Below are 19,008 nucleotides of genomic sequence, written 5' to 3' on the forward strand. Positions count from 1 at the left end.
GAAGAGTGAAGCTCAATGTGTTCAAGTAGAATACTCAACAAACAACATTTATTTCTCGAAATAAAACCGATATTGAGTATGCTTATTCTACTAACACTATACTAAATCCCTACATACAGACGAAACCTTAAACCATTCACATCATCTTGACTAAAAAGAATGTTCTGCTTATTTACAAATGAACTTTAAGGCAAAAATTGCAACAACTAAGAATTATATGACAAAAGGTTATATATGCTAGGAATCGATCAGGGAACTATAGCTAGAATATAACATGTAAAAGGCAAATCGACATGACACAAGCTGTGGCCCAGCAATATGATTTCAAATTCTTCTAATCTCATATATCCATGAGGTGCAGGAAAGTACCTGGAATTTGAAGAAAGGGAAGGTAAGAGGTGAAACAGTAATAAACAGCAGCAGCAGTAGAACCCCAACAATCGAAGAGCAGACCAACAGAAAGATCTTTAACTCAAAAATGAAGTACAAACTAAAAAAAACTCAATGGAACAGTGTTTTCTGCAGAGTTTACAGTTGTTTTTTTTATTTTCAGGATTTCTTGGCTCTTCATTATTTTTTGTATTTTTCAGAACGTCCTCTCCTCTTCCTATTTTTTTTCTTGTTTTTTTCAGAATCTCTTTTTTCTTCTCAGTATTTCAGAATATCAGAATTTATGTATTTCAGAGTATCAGAATCTATGTATTTCAGAGTACCCGCCTTTTTTTCCTTTTCTTAGTGTGTTGTTTCCTTAAATAGGCAATGGGAAATGCCTTTAGGATTCACAGAGTGCCTTTCAACATTTAAAAATTCGATTCCACTCAATTGAAATCTAAACCCTACCACTATAGAAGCTTCTTAATTAGGTGACTGCCCCTTTTATTAAATAATTCTCAAGCTATCCTTACAACCCTGAAACTAACCCTAGAATCAAAGCCAAAATGGCTCAAGTTGACCCAATTCAGAACCCATAAATCTGTAATCCCCATTGAGCACCATCCAGAAACCCATTTCAAACAAAACAAGAAACTTTTACAAAGAAACAGGGGCGAAGGAACAGATGATGACGAACTAAATAATAGAAACTAATGAATTAAACATGCTATTAAATTAATCATGTAATTGACGGACTAATATGTGAGTCTATAATGAAGAAAAGAAAGGCGGATACAACAAAGACTAAAATGAAAATAAAAATAACAAACAAAATCGTGCAATACCATTTTAATGAATAAAAATACCTAGCAAAAATGGCCAGCTTTGAATTTCTTCTTCAAACTCTCAATTTCGACCGAAAGAGATCTCAATCACGTGTTCTCAGATGAAAATACATGACTGAGGTCCGTTTTGGTCTTAATCATCACCAAATCTACCGATTTTGGAGTTTTGACATTTTTAGGTCTTATCTTCGATCCAAAATTTGACGAGTTCGGGGAATATTCGAGGGAAAACAGTCATGGATTTGGAAAGAGGGGCTCGGGGTGGTTCTATGGTATAAAGATGAGGGTGATTGGATAGGCTAGGGTTCAGGGGTCCGAACTTCAATCAAATATTCAACGAGTTCTGACACGATTCGAGGGAAACGAGTCATGGATTTGGAAAGAAGGGTGCGATGGGGTTCTGGGGTGTATTTTTAGGGGTGATTGGCCACCTTCCGCCGCCGTGGACGATTTCCGGCGGGCGGAATGAGGCAGTGAAACAGGGTCGTCTCTGAGGAGATGAGAGACGAAGGAGGGGGGTTCTGAGAGGGGTAAGAGGTTTGGGTTTTGGGTATATTAAAATTAACGATTTAATTAGGGTCGTTGGATGATTGGAATCCAACGGCTCTGATCAAATCCTTAAATAAAACGGGGTCGTTTTGGTTAATTGGGGTTGGATCAGTTCAGGGATCGGGTCGGGTTCGGGTTGTGGGTGGAGCTCTGGACCGTTCGATCAAATTAATTCAACGTCCCAGATTAAATCATGTCCAAACGACGTCGTTTGGTTTAGTCTGGTAATGGACCAGGTTGGGACGGGTCTGGGCCGGACTGGGAGGGGGGGTTTCAGGTGTATTTGATTTGGGCCTCTTGAATTAAATTGAATTTGGCCCAAATTTGATTTCCTTCTCTTTTATTAATTCTTTTTCTTTTCTTTTCTTCCTTTTCTTTCAAAAATTAAAACTTAAAAAAAATCCTAAATTAAGCTATAAAAACCCGAATTATCTTAAAATATTAATTATCTCTAAATAATAATTATCACACATAATTAATATCAAATTAAAATAAAAAATCGCAAAATTTTGACATTAAACACTAAAAATGCAAAAATGCGTTATTTTTTGTGAATTTTTCATTTTGTAAAACAACATTTTATTAAATTAACCAAAAATGTAAAATCAAATCCTAAGTGCAGATGCTGTATTTTTTGTATTTTTAATGCATTAATAAAATTAAACATGCACACAAACACATGCAAACAATCAGGAAAATCGCACAGTAATGCCTAAAATAACAAATAATTAAAGAAAAGACCTAATTTTGGGAATTCTTTTGGAGTAATTCGTGTGAGGCAAAAATCACGTGCTCACACCTGTCTCCAAACTTCTAGCCTATCATTAACACCGACCTGTGACTCATCAATAAAAACAATGTCATCGGCGAACAACATGCACCATGGCACCTCCCCTTGAATATGGTTTGTTAACGCATCCATCACCAGGGCGAATAAGAACGGTCTGAACACAGAGCTTTGGTGTAACCCCATTCGACCAGAAAATGCTCAGAGTCGCCTCCGACTGTTTTAACCCGAGTCTTAGCCCCATCATACATGTCCTTAATTGCCATAACATAGGGAACCGACACATCTTTTGCCTCCAAGCATCTCCAGAGAACTTCTCTTGGAACCTTGTCATACGCTTTCTCTAGGTCAATAAATACCATGTGTAGATCTGTTTTTCTCTCTCTGTACAGTTCTACCAACCTCGTAACAAGGTGTATAGCTTCTGTGGTAGAACAACCCGGCATGAACCCGAATTGCTTGTCGGATACATGCACTGCCATCCTCACCCTCGCTTCAACCACCCTCTCCCATACTTTCATGGTATGGCTCAGTAATTTGATACCCCTATAATTGTTACAACTCTGGATATCACCTTTGTTCTTATATAATGGAACCACCGTACTCCACCTCCACTCATCCAGCATCCTGTTCGCCTTAAGAATAACATTAAACTACCCAGTCAACCGTTCCAAACTTGTTCTCCCTACACACTTTCAAAATTCCACCGAAATCTCATTTGGTCCGGTCGCTCTGCCCCTACTCATCTTACGCATAGCTCCCACGATCTCCTCAACCTTGATACGCCTGCAGTGCCTGAAGTCACGGTGACTCTCGAAATGCTCAAATTCGCCTAACACAATATCCCAATCCCCTTTTTCATTCGGAAGTTAATGAAAGTAAGTCTGCCATCTCCTCTTAATCTAGGCATCTTCCATCAGTACTCTACCATCTTCGTCCTTGATGCATCTCACTTGGTCCAAATCTTGAGCCTTCCTATCTTTCAACTTGGCCAGCCAGAATAACTTCTTCTCCCCGCCTTTTTCCCCCAGTTCCTCGTACATACGATCATAAGCCGCAGTCTTAGCCTCTGTGACCGATATTTTAGCTTCCTTCCTATCTACCTTATATCTCTCCATGCACGTTCGCCTCTCCTCCTCACCTATGCTCCCCACTAACTTAAGGTACGCCACCTTCTTCGCTTCCACTTTACCTTGGACCACATCATTCCACCAACAGTCTCCTTTATGCCTACCAGAGACACCGGTCGAGACCCATAGCACCTCTCTCGCCGCCTCCCTTATACAGTCCGCTATCGCTGAACACATAGTGTTCGCGTCCCCACTGCTCCTCCAAGCTCCCATAGTCGACAACCACCACTCCAACTCTTGGGCTTTATCCTTAGTCAAGGCTCCCTACCTGATTCTAGGTTTTCCCCGAGCAGACCGTTTCCTCCTCTTTAATCTAATACCACCGTCTATCACCAAGAGTCTACGCTGCGTCGCGAGTGTCTCACTCGGAATCACCTTGCAGTCCTTGCACAACCCTCTGTCATACCTTCTGAGGAAGAGATAGTCAATCTGAGTCTTCGCTATCGTATTTTCCAAGAGTTATATGGAAGAAAAAAATAGTAATCAGATATTTTAGAACATTCGGAAAACAAATTAAGAGTCACATATAACATGTGTTTAGACAAAGTATCAGTAATATTAAGTGGGCGTTTGGATATAAGAATTGTAAAATTTCAAAAAAGGGTGAAAAAAAATTTCAAGTGAAAATGGTATATGAAATTTAGAGTTGTGTTTGGACATGAATAGAATTTTAGGTTATTTTTGAAGTTTTGTAAGTGATTTGAATGAAAATTTTGAAAAATAACTTTTTGGGATTTTTCAAGTTTTCGAAAATTTCCAAAATGCATTTTCAAATTGGAAATTTTTTGAACAAACTCTGATTTCGGAAAAAAGTGAAAAAATTTTGGAAAAAAAGAAAAAAATTCTTATATCCAAACAGGCTCTACGAAGCATATTAGTAATTAGAAATACATGTTAAAGTAACTGATAAAATATTATTTGATAGTACAACCAATCAAAATTAAAAAATTTAATAGTTTAATACATTAATTATAATTTTTTTATAAAAATGTAACTTAATAAACATTTTTATATCTATCAACTAGAAAAAGTATACTCCTTCCTTTTCAATTTATGTGAAGTTGTTGACTAAACAGTTTAAGAAATAAAGCAAGAATATTAGTAGTCGTTTGGACATAAAAATTATAATTTTTTTAAAAAAGTAGTATTTTAAATTAAGTCGAAAAATAATATTTAAAATTTAAAATTATGTTTGGACATGCATTTCACTTTAAAAAAATATTGCAGTTGTGAGTGGGGAAAATCTTTTTCTGAAAATTTGAAAAACTCATTTTCGGAAAATCTTCAAAAAGTTGCAAAATTTCGGATAAAACAAAACACGTTTTTTTTATAAAAAAAATCTCTGAACAAACAGGTCCTTAATATTTCTGATCTAAATAAATTATAAATAATTTTTGTTCCTCTAAATTATTTTATTAATGATAAAATAACAAATTCAAATTAACTTATTTAAAAATTCAAAGATGCTTCAATTTCTTTAAGGATGGACAAAAAAGAAAATAATTGCATAAATTGGGACTGATGCGAGCAGTAGCATATAAATTTCTTGGAAGAGTGCACCATTACACCTCCGTAGAAATTTTGAAGGCAATCGTCGCTTTCATCTCCCCCAAAAACGCCATGGACAACAACCCTCACCAATCGCCGACAACTGCTGCAGCTGCGGCGGCGGCGGCTCAGTCGGCACCATATCCACAGCAAACACCATACCACCACCTCCTCCAACAACAACAGCAACAGCTCCAAATGTTTTGGACTTACCAACGCCAAGAAATCGAACAAGCCAACGATTTCAAAAACCACCAACTTCCCCTCGCCCGCATTAAAAAAATTATGAAAGCCGACGAAGACGTACGCATGATCTCCGCCGAAGCTCCAATTCTCTTCGCCAAAGCGTGTGAACTCTTCATTCTCGAACTCACGATTCGTTCGTGGCTTCACGCCGAGGAAAACAAGCGCCGAACTTTACAGAAGAATGACATCGCTGCCGCGATTACTCGTACCGATATATTTGATTTCCTCGTTGACATTGTACCTAGGGATGAGATTAAGGACGAGAGCGGCGTTGTTGGGCTTGGGCCGGGAATGGTGGGGCCCACTGCTAGTGGTGTGCCATATTATTATCCTCCATTGGGCCAGCCTACTCCTCCGGGTGGAGTGATGATGGGTAGGCCTGCTCCTATGGCTGGGGTTGATCCGGCGGCTTTTTATTCCCAGCCGCCGTCGCAGGCGTGGCAATGGCAGACAACAGAGGATAATTCATATGCTAGTGGTGGAAGCAGTGGACAGGGTAACCTTGACGGTCAAAAGTAAGGGTTTCAATTCTGTTATATGTTTATTTGGTTCCATTTCAGATCTGATTTTTTAGCTAGGGTTTGAAAAGCTAAGATTGGGAAATGAAAATGCTTTATTTGTTCTTTTCCGTGAGGATTTAGAGTTAGGAATATTAGCTTCACTTAAATAAATAAATAAATAAATAAAACCTGCAAGTACTGAATATTGGAACAGAATGGATGTCGAGCCGACCCCCCGAACTAGGGCTAATCCCCACGAAAGGGAAAAAAAAAGAGCCGATGCCAACTGGTTTGGAATTAAGGCATAGCTGTTGTTGTTGCTGCTGCTGCAGTCTTGTAACTTGTGAGTCAATCATTTTTCAGTCCCTTGGATTTTGGCAGGTTCAGAAACTTTGGATGGTGAAACCTGAAACCTGGTCCAGATTGGACAGGCTGTGGTGAGATTGTTAAGATCAGCAATTTATCTGAATTCTAATTCAGACTGCAAATGGTTGTTCTGGATTCATGTAATTGCTTACTTCCTCCTTACGCTTCGTTCAGATTACCTGGTTTTGTTGAACGACTGCTGACTCGTGTCATTTCGTAGCAATCAAGATACACGTAGACAACTCTGATGTTACCATTTGAGCAATTGATTAAATGTTCTGACTTCTTAGGCTCAGATCCATATTACGTTAATTACTTCTATAACGACTTTATGTCCAGTTTTGAATTTTATGACCAAATCATTCATCCATTGTTTACACACCGAGAAAAGAGATCCTCTTGATGTGACAAGTAATTAGGAGGTAAAGATAACTCTTTTAGAGGGACTGAGAAGGGAAAGAGTGATGACACGAGGAACGGAGGAAGCAAAATGCTGTCAAGGGAAATGAACATTTTTATATTTTGGAGGTTAAAATTGAAACAGTTTCTCTTGCAAGGAAAGCTTGTTCCTGTGTTAAGATCTGTAAGTAACTATCTAGTTATGGTTATTGAGAAAGGGATGTTAAGATGATCGACCAATGTATAAATAAAAGGATTTTGAAAAGATCACCATGCAAACTTAGGGATCTAGAGCAGGCCTATCTTGAATATCTCTTGTTTAAATAACTAGGTAAGTTTTAACTTGTGAGTCCATCATTTTCAGTCCGTGGGATTTTGGCAGGTTCAGAGACTTTGGATGGTGAATAGAAAGTGTGGATTTCCTAAAAATCTATTGTAGATTAAATTAGTTTTGATGGACTGGGAATCCAAATTGTCTTTATTTTAGTCTTGTTTTCATTTTACGACTGCAAGTAGAGATTCTTATAAAATCTTCTTTGAAAAATGAATAAATGTTAGTTTAATTTCAGTTGTAACCGGAAAGTGTAGGAAGTAACCAAAAGAGTAAGGGAATCTCGCGCTAGAGCAAATAGTCAGACAGTAGTTGATCATATTCTCGGAAATGCTTGTTCATAACACAAGTATGATTTTCTTTCTAGCTTTTTCCTCTCTTGGCCTATCCTTTTTCTGGGGTTTTAATGATCTGAATGAAGAGAGGTGAAAAAGGAAAGAAAACAAAGAGTAAATGGGACCGGGGATAAAGAACTGTAGTACCAAATGTGTAAGGAATAGAGGAACGAAAAGCTGCCAAGGGAGCTGCTAAAGTTGCAAGTTTTGGCAATGAGGTAGAGCACTCAATGGGCTAAGTTGACCCTATTTCGTTCACCAATGCAAGATATACATCGAGTGGAGGCCTAGATTTTTTGGATTAAAGAATATTAGTAATCTTTATCAGATAAAGATTATGTAAGTAGTAACCCACACAACTATAATGATTACCTGTAGTTGGTTATGTTAGTAATTTTACAATATAAAGGTTGAATTATATGTAGTCGAGCCTAAACTTGTCTATTCCCTCTTTTTCCTATCAATTAAAAACACATTTATGAAACTGGGGCCAGTATATCATTTTCTTGATAAATAACAGTTTTTATTCTTCTTTCTTTGGTAATCCCTGGTTGAATACATTTGCTTTTTACCGGACAGGTTTCTGTCTCCAGTTATATCAATGTATTTTGAGCTAAAATTGCGTTGCAACTCATATTCATGAATGGGATCTCATTGGTGATGACTTCATCTCATTCTTGGATGTCTCAAGTTATTGTTTCGTATCATGCATCTTGGTTCTGAAGTTGAAATATGTTGCTTATACTATAGGTGTACCTGCAGTGGGCGCCAAGGTTTATGCGATCACATAATTTGCTTTTGGTTCTCACAATTCTATCTGTTTGTAGTTTGTAATTTTGCATTATGATTTTGCTTAATTGGCGTAGTGGCAAATATAATGTTTTGTAGTATTCATGATTTATGGGTTTCTTAATATGATCTACTTCAGGATCTTAAGACCCTCCCATCCATATTGTCCAACCATTAAATCTTAGTGCTAAATTTCTCCCATTTCCCTTGCTGCAGTTAAAAGATCTCGTCAGCTGCTGGTTTGGAGGCTTAACAGTACAAGTGCAACTAATGGTTACGGATGGGACATGCAATTTCTTTTCTCAAATGTGAATCCACCTTTTTGCTATCGTTCTTGAATCCTTTTGTCTGTATAAAACTTCACTCTTTTTGTGTTTCCTGGATTTGACTCGTCAAAATCCTTTTGTGGTTAGTGCCATATAGATATATTCATTGCAGCTGTGTTGGTTCCTAATTACTTAATTTCTTTCTGAACCTTTAGTTCTTTGCATAGTGCTCCTGTTATCATTCAATCTTTTGGAAGATGACCAAAGCTGGTAATATCCCTACGCAGATGTCAAGTCGTCCTTTTTTTTATCTTCCCATAATCAGTTGGTTTATATGACTTATAGCCGTGATGATGAGCACTAAAAATATACCTTTCACTACCTCTGGTCGCTGATGTAACTACAGTTGCCTTCGCCTGTACCGTATTATGTGCACACTTAGGGGTCATTTGGTATGAGGTATAAGAAGGTATATGGGTGGTATAAAAATTTAATACCACATTAATATTCTGTTTGGTTAGCAAATCAGGTATAAGTTATCCCGATATTAATTTCAACACCAGGATAACTTATACCTTATAGAGGGTGGGGTAATTAGCACCGGTATAATTTATACTTTTTTCTTAGAAATTATGCAATTGTCATTCTTAATACAACATATCAAATAGTGAATAAACAACAATCCCATCATAACTAATTTCAGCATAATTTATTCCAACATAACTTATACCGGCATAAGGCATATTCCAACCAAATGACCCCTTACTGTACTATAAGATTAGTTTATAAAGGTGGAAGGAGGTGAATGCATCACGTCTTTTGCATCAGATTGTTACTAGAAGTAGCGGGTGTTAATCTTAAAAAAAGCACGGAATAAAGAAGGCGATCCAAGTTACAAGTATATTAGAGGTTGTGCACGTACGGTCCAATTCACTAGCTTCATTTACTTTTCATATTGCTACTACAAGGACGAGACAAAAAAGTGTATGTTTAATAAAGTTACAATACGTTCCAATAAAGGAGTAAAAATAGCACGAGCTAGCCAGTTTTCGGACTGGTCATTCAAAAATAGCCAACGCTTGCAATGTCATTGAAAAATAGCAACTATTTTGCTGCAACACGGAAAGTTCCAGCATAATATACTGGAGATCAGTGCACCTGTGTATGAACTTCCAGCATAGTATGCTGGAACTCCAACACGCGGAAAGTGCCAGTATATATAATATGCTGGACCGGTATAATATACTGGAACTCCAGGGAATTCTAGTATATTATACTGGAGTATTTTTCCGGATTTTGAAGAGTATTTTCTTCAGATTTATCTTTACATAAAAAGTGGCTAAATTTTGATTACTTTTGAAACTGTAGCTTTTTTTGAATGACCACTTGTAAATCTGGCTATTTTTGAATTTTTCCTAATAAAGGATCATAATGCTCCTTCGTCGGGGTGGCAAACGGGCGGGTCGGGTCGGATATGGTTCAAGTCGAAACGGGTAATGAAAAAAGGATAAATTATCTGATCCGACCTATATTTAATACGGATAAAAAATGAGTTAACTGGCGGATAATATGGGTAACTATATTATCTATAACTTCTTACATATGATCACTTTTGGGAGAATTCTTAGTCTCTCTAACTTGAGTAACCCCCAATTTGAGGTTTTACAAATGTAAAAGACAGACCCGTTGGTTATCCATTTTCTAAATGGATAATATGGTTCCTATCCATATTTGACCCGTTTTTAAAAAGTTCATTATCTAACCCAATTTTTAGTGGATAATATAGGTGGTTAACTGTTTTCTTTTAACCATTTTGTCACTCTTGCTCCTTCATAAAACTTTGAACACTTTCATTTGACAACTTGAATATTTGATTGATGTTCCCAACAGATGTCGCTTCAGTGAAACTATCTGCATAAAAATTTGAGATGCCAACTTTTTGGATTTAAAATACGTTTTTATTGCCTAAAAAATACTTTTTTTTATATAAAACATGGTATTATACCATGCTATACTTTAACAGTGTTTCTGCCATTAAAGTATAGCGCGGTATAATACCGTGTTATATATAGCGCAGTATTATAACGCGCTATATCTGTTTATGGGCCCACCAATAAGTCTCCTGCATTTAACTGACATAATTGTAATTCAAATATATATAGCACGGTATTATACCGCACTATACTTGTTTGTGGGCCCACCAATAACTCTCCTGCGGTTAACTAACATAACAATCATTCAAATGGGTATAGCGCGGTGTAATACCGCGCTATACATCAAAAAATTCAACCCCTCGAGCTAGGCATTGTCTTATTTAAAGGCGTTAGGATTTTATGAAAATCCATTCAAAAAAGATTCTAACTTCCGTTCAAACTTTTCTTCTTGTTATCAAGCATTTTTTATAATGTCTGAAGAGCCAAAAATAAGGGTTTCATTATATTGGGGGGTGAGGTTGTAATGGACAATAACTCTGTGAGGTATAGTTCATCTCCACAGTATAATGTTAAATTGCCGCTTACAATGGAGTACGATAAATTGGTATCATTGTTACGTAAAAAATGAGTGTGAGGAAACGTTCGGTGAACCTTAAAGTAACCCGTAGATTTCTGTATTTTGTGACTCCACAGGGGTTTGCTTGTTACTCTGAGTTTAACATCAAAGATGATAAAACTCTTAGAGATTTTTTGCGCATTCCGGATGAATACAGGAAATTTATTGTAATAAAATTGTTGGAAATGTATGTCAAGGCTGAAAACATTTGCAATAATGAGATTGCGCAAAGTAGGGATAACCTCCAGTCATCGGGTGGTTATTCTAGAGCAATTTTAGCCCAACATGTTCTGGCTGAAAGAGTTTGGTCGGATCTTAACTTATCTCCGCGGGCAAACGAGGAGCAAGGAGTGAGGAAATAATTTCTCTCCTACTTTACATAATCCACAATACGACTGGTAAACTTCAATTTTCCTTTCTGTTACGATGTTTATTTTTTGTTGAATTGAATTTGTATTAACACTCATATTTTTCATAGGGGGTACCGCCCGGATATGAATTTTACAAGTTATGACCCCACACCCAGTTGGAATATCGTAGTTCTGGCGTGTTGGATCACAGTGTTCCATCCGGGAGTCATCACCAACAGGAAAATGTACATCATAGAATGTCAACGCAGTACGACTTGTAAGTGAAGTGATATAGCTATATGTAAAATATTTATCACTTTGAGTAGCTTATCATTTTGTTCTTTTTGTGCAGTGAAAACGAGTAACTTGATGGTCTTGACTTAGAAACTTAGAAAAGAGACTCACCTCGCTCCGAAGTCCAATAACCGGCATCCAAGCCCCTTTCGACGACACAAACCGATGCCCCAATGCTCCAAAATTAGCCAAATAATGGGCAAACCAATGAAAATACACCATAATACTCATAACAATTCAATTTATATAAAATCCAACTCCGCTCGAAAAGTTGATAAAATCGCTCTCGAGCCCACTTGCCCGGATTCCAAATTTTTTCGAAGATAAATTTCACCCTCAACCTCACGAACTCAAATATATAATTGGCACTCAATTTCATGTCCAAAATCGTGGTCAAAATCCAAGAATACAAATTTCCTAGGTTTTCTTCAAAATCCAAAAATTTCTACTAATTTACATGATTTTCCATGTTAAATCTAGATATAATCCAAGTAATTATCTTGCAATATATGGAAATCACTTACCTTGACATGGATGATGAAAATGGAGCTCCAAAATCGCTCCTAGGTCAGCTCCCATGGAGGAAATGAGATGAAATGAACCAAACCCATTTATTTACACTTATACACTTTCCAGACGACTTTGATCCGCGTTCTCGAGACCCGCATCGCGTTCGCGAAGAAGAAAATTCCCAAAACCATTTTTTCAAACTCTTCTCAGACAGCCTCTAGTATAATGGCCATAACATTTGGTAAATAACTCCAAATGACAAATGGTTTAACTTTTTGAAAATACGACACCAATATCTACAACTTTCATGCTTTGGTGATCTCCCAATTCCTTATAGATTTCGAGATATAAGCCTCTAAATTCAGCCCTGCGCAACACAAATTTCTTCTTCATCTTCCCTGACAGTCTATAGTGTACCAGCCATAACTTTTGGTACAAAATCCAAATTCTAAAATATCTAATTTTCTAAAAACTAGACACAAAGATCTACAACTTTCGTTTTTGGATCATCTCCAAATTCCTTACAGATTGTGAGATATGAGCCTCCGAAGTCAGACCTGTGCAACAGAGATTTTCTTCTTCGCGAACGCGAGAACATCTTGGCGACCTCGAAGGACAAAATCCATGAAGCACAAACCTTCTTCGCGAACGGGAGAGTATCCACGCGAACGCGAAGAACAACACCAGACACCAACAACAACTATAGCAAAATAGCCCAAAATGATCTGAAACCACCCCAAAACACACCCGAGGCCTCTGGGACCCCATCCAATCACACCAACCAGTCCTATAACATGACACAAACTGGATCGAGGCCTCAAATTACATCAAACAACATCGAAATCATGAATCATACTCCAATTCAAGCTTAATGAACTTTAGAATTTCAAACTTCTACATTCGATGTCGAAACCTATCAAATCACGTCCGATTGACCTCAAATTTGCACACAAGTCATATTTGACATTACAGACCTACTCCAACTTCCGGAATTGGATTCCAACCCCGATATCAAAAGGTCCACTTCCGGTCAAACTCCTCAAAAACCTTCAAATTTCTATTTTTAACCAAATGACTCCAAAATGACTCACGGACCTCTGAATTCACTTCTGATCGCGCTCCCAACACTAGAATCACCATACGGAGCTATTCCCAGACTCGGAATCCCGAACAGACATTGATAACACTAAAATGCACTTCAACCCAAACTTATGAAATTCTTTCAAAAATGCCAACTTCCACAATATGTGCTGAAACGTTCCCAGGTCTTCCAAAACCCAATCCGGACATACACCCAAGTCTGAAATCATCATACGAACCTGTTGGAATCTTCGAATCCCGATTCCAAGGTCGTTTACTCAAAAATCCAATCTTAGTCCATTCTTTCACCTCAAAGCTTCCGAATTGAGAATTTTCTTTCCAAATCAACTCCAAACTTTCCGAAATTCAATTTCGACCATACGTACAAGTCATAATGCCTGAAGTGAAGCTGCTCATTGCCTCAAACTGCCGAAAAATGCGCTAAAGTTCGAAATGACCGGTCGGGTCGTTACATTTGTGATACCATTTATGCGCATAAATGTGGCATATGCTCGCAAGCAGGACACGACCGTCGTAAATGTCCTTCAGCTGGTCTGGGTGGAGGTGGTAATCCAACTCCTAGTGCAAATTCGTCTAATGTACCCAACTATCAAGGATACACCTAGTGTTTTGTTTTCGTAATATTTTTTGTAATAAGTGTATGTGCTTGTTTATGTTGCAATATCTATCAAATAAAATTATGTTCCACAGTCTTGTTACAACTTATTTTTTAACATGATCTTTTGAATTGGGATGATGATATGATAGTTCCAACATTCAACTTATTGGTATTAGTAAAGAAGACCAATATGAAGATTGAAATTTCATAACATAATATTCGAAGAGATAAAAGCACAACAACCATAACTAAAGCAACATACATGAAAATAAAAGATAATAAAAGGATAAATCAAGACAAAGCTATTTCGTTTCATAAAAATTAATATGTATAGCGCGGTTAAATACTACGTTTTGTATGTTGTCTTGTCGGTCTGAAAAGCTGACCGATTGCGAAAAAGCTATTTCTTTTCAGAAAAAGTCAATATGTATGGCGCGGTACAATACTACGTTTAGTGTGCTGTCTTATCAGTATGAAAAGCTGGCCGACTGCGAAAAAGCTATTTCGTTTCATAAAAAGTGAATATGTATAGCGCGATACAATACTACATTTTGTTTGTTGTCTTGTCGGTCTGAAAAGCTGACCGACTGCAAAAAAGTTGTTTCGTTTCAGCACTTTCAGACAAAAGATCTAGGCAGATTAAAGTATTTTCTAGGTATTGAGGTCGCTCAGTCTAGCTCAGGTATTCTGATCTCACAACGAAAGTATGCCTTAGATATTCTTGAAGAGACAGGAATGACAGGTTGTAGACCTGTTGACACTCTGATGGATCCAAATTCTAAACTTTTGCCAGAACAAGGGGAGCCTCTTAGCGATCCTGCAAGATATAGGCGGTTGGTTGGTAAATTAAATTACCTCAAAGTGACTAGACCTGACATTTCTTTTCCTGTGAGTGTTGTAAGTCAGTTTATGGATTCTTCCTGTGATAGTCATTTGGATGTAGTTGTCCGCATTCTTCTGTGTATAAAATCAGCTTCAGGCAAAGGCTTATTGTTTGAGGATCGAAGCCATGAGCAGATCGTTGGATACTCAGATGCTGATTGGGCAGGATCACCTTTTGATAGACGTTCTACGTCTGGATATTGTATCTTAGTAGGAGGAAATTTGGTGTCTTGGAAGAGCAAGAAACAGAATGTGGTTGCTCGGTCTAGTACAGAAGCAGAATGTCGAGCAATAGCTATGGTGACATGTGAGCTAATTTGGATCAAACAATTGCTCAAGGAGTTGAAACTAGGTGAGATTAGTCAGATGGGACTTGTGTGTGATAATCAAGATGCTCTTCATATTGCGTCAAATTCAGTGTTCCATGAGAAAACTAAACACATTGAGATTGACTGTTAGTTTGTTAGAGAAAAGATACTCTCGGGAGATATTGCAACAAAGTTTGTGAAGTCGAATGATCAGCTTGCAGATATTTTCACCAAGTCCCTCATTGGTCCTTGTATTAACTACATATGTAACAAGCTCGGTACATATGATTTATATGCCGAGGGGAGTGTTAAAATAGTTATGTGAATGTATGTAATTAGTCCTAGTCCCTTATGTAATAGGAGTAGGTTATGCGTTATGTATACATATAAATAGGGCTTATTATAACATAAAATATTAATCAATAATATTTTCTCCCGTGCTTTCTCACATATATCTTTGCCGTAGAAGGTAAAATTTCCTTTATTTTTCGTGAATCTCCCGGCCCACATAGCATTTGAACACCACTTCCTAAAGTTCAGAGTTCTAATTCTCTTTAATGTCTTGCCCCTTGCAACCCTGATTTGACCGGGTATTCGTCCTTTTTATCCGTTTTACTTACTTTCTGAGAGCGGAATTTGGATCAACATGGATTAAACATCTTTCTCAACATGGTTGGATCAACACTTTTATATGTTGATCTGCGTCTAAAGCATTTGGCAAACTGTTAAACATAATTGTTTCTTAGTTATGCCACTTCACAGCAGCAGGATATAGAAGACAGGAGGATCACTTTCCTGCAACCACCAGAAAGGATCAAGAAACTCATTTTTCCCTCCCCATCATTTCCATCATGTTTGTCACAATTAAGCTACGTTTAGAAGCTGCATCCATCATGGCTTAAAGGATTGGGCGAAATTACGATAAAAAAATTGTAATCTTGAATTCAACAGGAAAGTTTACAAAATCTGATAGCAGGCTGGAAGAGGGGACTGGGAGGTGAGGGAGGCAATTAGAATGACATAAAAACTAATTAACTAGGAGGTTCAGAATAAGACTACAGGGTATCCAACTGCTGCGGATTACAATGTGAAACTAAATTTTTGCACCACTTCTATCTCTGGCTCTACATCTCCAATTGGCTATGTCCTTTGCAGCGCCTGCAGTTTCACATATAGAGTTCGATTAGTTCCAGATATTTTACTAGCAAGGGAATTGAAAAGGCAATTTAGGAAGAAAGCTAAGTATCAGAAACACAACAAATTTCATAAACAACTCATGGTCAACAAATAACAGTTGGCAAGGTTATAGACGATTCATAAAACTTTTACATATCAATCAATGAACAAAGTCTTGATCCAGAATTAGGGGGATCAGCTTTATACATTTAGATGTCATAAACTTGAAAAAAACAAGATAGATGGAGAAACTGCAAAGACACCATGCTAATCATATTTGAGAGAAAGACACCATGGTAATCATTAACATATTCATTTTTATGAAAAGGAATGTTTACTCACATTGACGGCAATCTTATAACTAACCCGAATCCACCAGAGAATATATAATTATATCTAGTGTTTTTTATAGCTAAAAGATAAATTTATCAATCAACAATCAACTTCGAGATCATCAGGTTTCTTATTCCTTTGATGTCAGCTAAATGGTGTATGTCCTAAAACTATTGAAAATTAAGGAAAATGTATAACAATATCAAATGATGATATGACTGAACGTCAAGGTTCAGTTGGCCATTTGGCAAGAAATCCACATAGTAATTTCAGTATTTGGGTGGCAGAGAACATGGATCAACATTACCAGGCTTTTCATAGTCAACTTCATGCACTTTTTTGCATATATAGAGACCACTGAATATATGCTGATTAGGATGAACTTCCTTAGAACTATGCGTTCTCTGAAATATCCCATCAAAGCCCCAAACAGAAAAAATGTTTTTATCTAGAAAGTCTAATAACATTGAGGAATCAACCTTTCACTCTCTATAATATAACAGAATCCTCGTAATGTAAATTTATCAACTTGGATCCATCATAACAAAACTAACAGTAAAACATGGGGTCACCTACTTTTAAAGGCAAAAAGTCCTAAATTTTACACCTTTGACTCAGCTCTTTCCAGTAATGAATAATTAGTAAATGCAAGTCGCTGTACAAAAAATCCTAACACAATTGAACCTGAGTGCGATTTGTAAATAAGTTTCCCTTATGGATACAAATATGTGATTACTTATATCTTATCCCTCATTTACACGTAACACAACAACAAATAAGATTCTTCTACATGATATCACTACGTAATGTTCTCCAGGCTATAATACAACAGAAAACGAGCAATTAACCAAGCAAGTCTCTAGATCCCACAAAATTAAGATATATAGCGACCAATCATATGTAAACAATTTCCAAATCAATAATTTGTCAGAGTCGGAATAACAAGAGGGAAAGCAAAAAATTTACCAATTAAGAAGCACCAACGATGATGTTATTGATAGGAATGAAAATCAACTTCACAAAAAATCCAACAAATCCCATCACAACAAAACCGATCGCTGTACGAGTAGCAACCTTGGTAAATTCTACACCACAAACATTCAAAAATTAGTCAATAAGGTTCTGAGACAAGTAAAATCCCTAGATCTACATCCAAATAATATAAATCAAGCAGCTGTGCTTCAATCCTAAACTACACAACTATATATATACACAATACCTTTACGATCAGGCTTGTGACATCTTTTGACGAGCCTAACGCTGTCTTTGGCGAAATCTCTAAGAGGATCGAACACAGAATCGAGAGCGTCCATTTGAATTAGATCTGATCTGAAAGAAGAAGCAGATCAGGGTTTCTGTTTTGTAACTGAATTGGACAAATGAAGAAATATCGTCGAGAGAGTTTGGTTTTGACACGGAGAGAGAGGATAGCGATTGGTGGTCAAAGCCGAGTGACGTTAGCTGAAATGTCTAAATTACCCCTTGCACTTGTCTAGTTGTCATGCGGATCTTTATAACGTACCAACTTAAAAGGAAAGTAGGAGTGCCCGAGAAAATGACATTATATACTCACTCTCAAAATAATAATCAAAAAAATATATATTTTTTGCATGTTATATATAAAATTTATTTAAATTTATATACTTTTTCGGCAACTAAATATATATATATTTTCTGTTGTCGGTTAAAAGTGATAATACCCCTACAATCAAACTTCTATATAACGAATTCGTTTGTTCCGATTTTTTTCTATTATAGTAAAGTGCTGTTATAGAAGAGATATATTATAACATAATATAAAAAATTAATTCTTAAAAGACTTGATATTTGTAGTGAATAATTATTATATAGGGATACTGTTATATAAATGTGTTACTATACTTATCCAAAATCTCCAAAGCTTTTAAGCATGCAATACAAGTTTTCCTCGATAAAAATGTTTTCCAAGTTTCATTGTTTTATCTTAGGGTCTGTTTGGCCATATTCTTTTATTTATTTTTTCAAAAGTTTTTTGTTTGAAATTAGTGTCTGGCCATTAAATTTTCAATGTTCATTTAAGAATGAATTTTTCAAAAATTTTAAACTCCAATAAAACTTATTTTCTAAATTTTCACTTCAGATCACTCACAAAAATTCGAAAACAACCCAAAATTATATTCATATCCAAATACAAACTTTAATTTTCAAATACCATTTTCACTTAAAAAATATTTTCAGTTTTTTTTCCAAAAATTTACAATGTCTTATGTCCAAACGCACGGGACGCTTACCTAAAGGAAAAATCTTATCCCAAATTGGTAAGTATATGGGTCAAAATCAGATCAGAGAAATTCGGCACGCGGAGACAATAGGACGAGCTCAGGCAGGCCGAGGTCGGGCAGTCATCAATAAGGCCGAGGTCGGATAGTCATCAATAAGGCTGAGATCGGACAGTCATCAATAA

At 36.7% G+C, this 19,008-nt stretch overlaps 4 protein-coding genes across 4 annotated transcripts; 2 read left to right on the forward strand and 2 right to left on the reverse strand.

Moving 5' to 3' along the window:
- Positions 1-3,455: 3,455 nt before the first annotated feature.
- LOC138870872 (uncharacterized) lies at positions 3,456-3,896 on the reverse strand. The gene has a single exon (XM_070148712.1). It carries the CDS (start codon positions 3,894-3,896, stop codon positions 3,456-3,458), a length of 441 nt encoding a protein of 146 aa, XP_070004813.1.
- A 1,306-nt stretch (positions 3,897-5,202) lies between these two features.
- On the forward strand, positions 5,203-8,634 carry LOC104229264 (nuclear transcription factor Y subunit C-1-like). The gene is made up of 2 exons (XM_009781877.2): positions 5,203-5,992; positions 8,414-8,634. Exons 1-2 carry the CDS (start codon positions 5,205-5,207, stop codon positions 8,415-8,417), a joined length of 792 nt encoding a protein of 263 aa, XP_009780179.1. The 5' UTR covers positions 5,203-5,204; the 3' UTR covers positions 8,418-8,634.
- Positions 8,635-14,601: 5,967 nt separating this feature from the next.
- On the forward strand, positions 14,602-15,207 carry LOC138870873 (secreted RxLR effector protein 161-like). The gene has a single exon (XM_070148713.1). It carries the CDS (start codon positions 14,602-14,604, stop codon positions 15,205-15,207), a length of 606 nt encoding a protein of 201 aa, XP_070004814.1.
- Positions 15,208-15,972: 765 nt separating this feature from the next.
- Positions 15,973-17,954, reverse strand: LOC104229263 (protein transport protein Sec61 subunit gamma-1). The gene is made up of 3 exons (XM_009781876.2): positions 17,785-17,954; positions 17,532-17,650; positions 15,973-16,214 (listed from the first exon to the last, which is right to left on the reverse strand). The coding sequence occupies exons 1-2, from the start codon at positions 17,876-17,878 to the stop codon at positions 17,535-17,537; spliced, it is 210 nt and encodes a 69-aa protein (XP_009780178.1). The 5' UTR covers positions 17,879-17,954; the 3' UTR covers positions 15,973-16,214; positions 17,532-17,534.
- Positions 17,955-19,008: the final 1,054 nt, after the last annotated feature.

The sequence above is a fragment of the Nicotiana sylvestris genome, chromosome 6 (genome assembly GCF_000393655.2).
Source record: "Nicotiana sylvestris chromosome 6, ASM39365v2, whole genome shotgun sequence".
Classification (NCBI taxonomy): Eukaryota; Viridiplantae; Streptophyta; class Magnoliopsida; order Solanales; family Solanaceae; genus Nicotiana; species Nicotiana sylvestris.

Bases quoted from the DNA above. Each gene is read 5' to 3' on its own strand.
- LOC104229264 (XM_009781877.2), top strand. From the start codon at position 5,205: ATGCGAGCAGTAGCATATAAATTTCTTGGAAGAGTGCACCATTACACC.
- LOC138870873 (XM_070148713.1), top strand. From the start codon at position 14,602: ATGACAGGTTGTAGACCTGTTGACACTCTGATGGATCCAAATTCTAAA.
- LOC104229263 (XM_009781876.2), bottom strand. From the start codon at position 17,878: ATGGACGCTCTCGATTCTGTGTTCGATCCTCTTAGAGATTTCGCCAAA. The intron at 17,651-17,784 runs GTATTGTGTATA...TTTGTGGTGTAG, and splicing joins TCACAAGCCTGATCGTAAAG to AATTTACCAAGGTTGCTACT.
- LOC138870872 (XM_070148712.1), bottom strand. From the start codon at position 3,896: ATGGGAGCTTGGAGGAGCAGTGGGGACGCGAACACTATGTGTTCAGCG.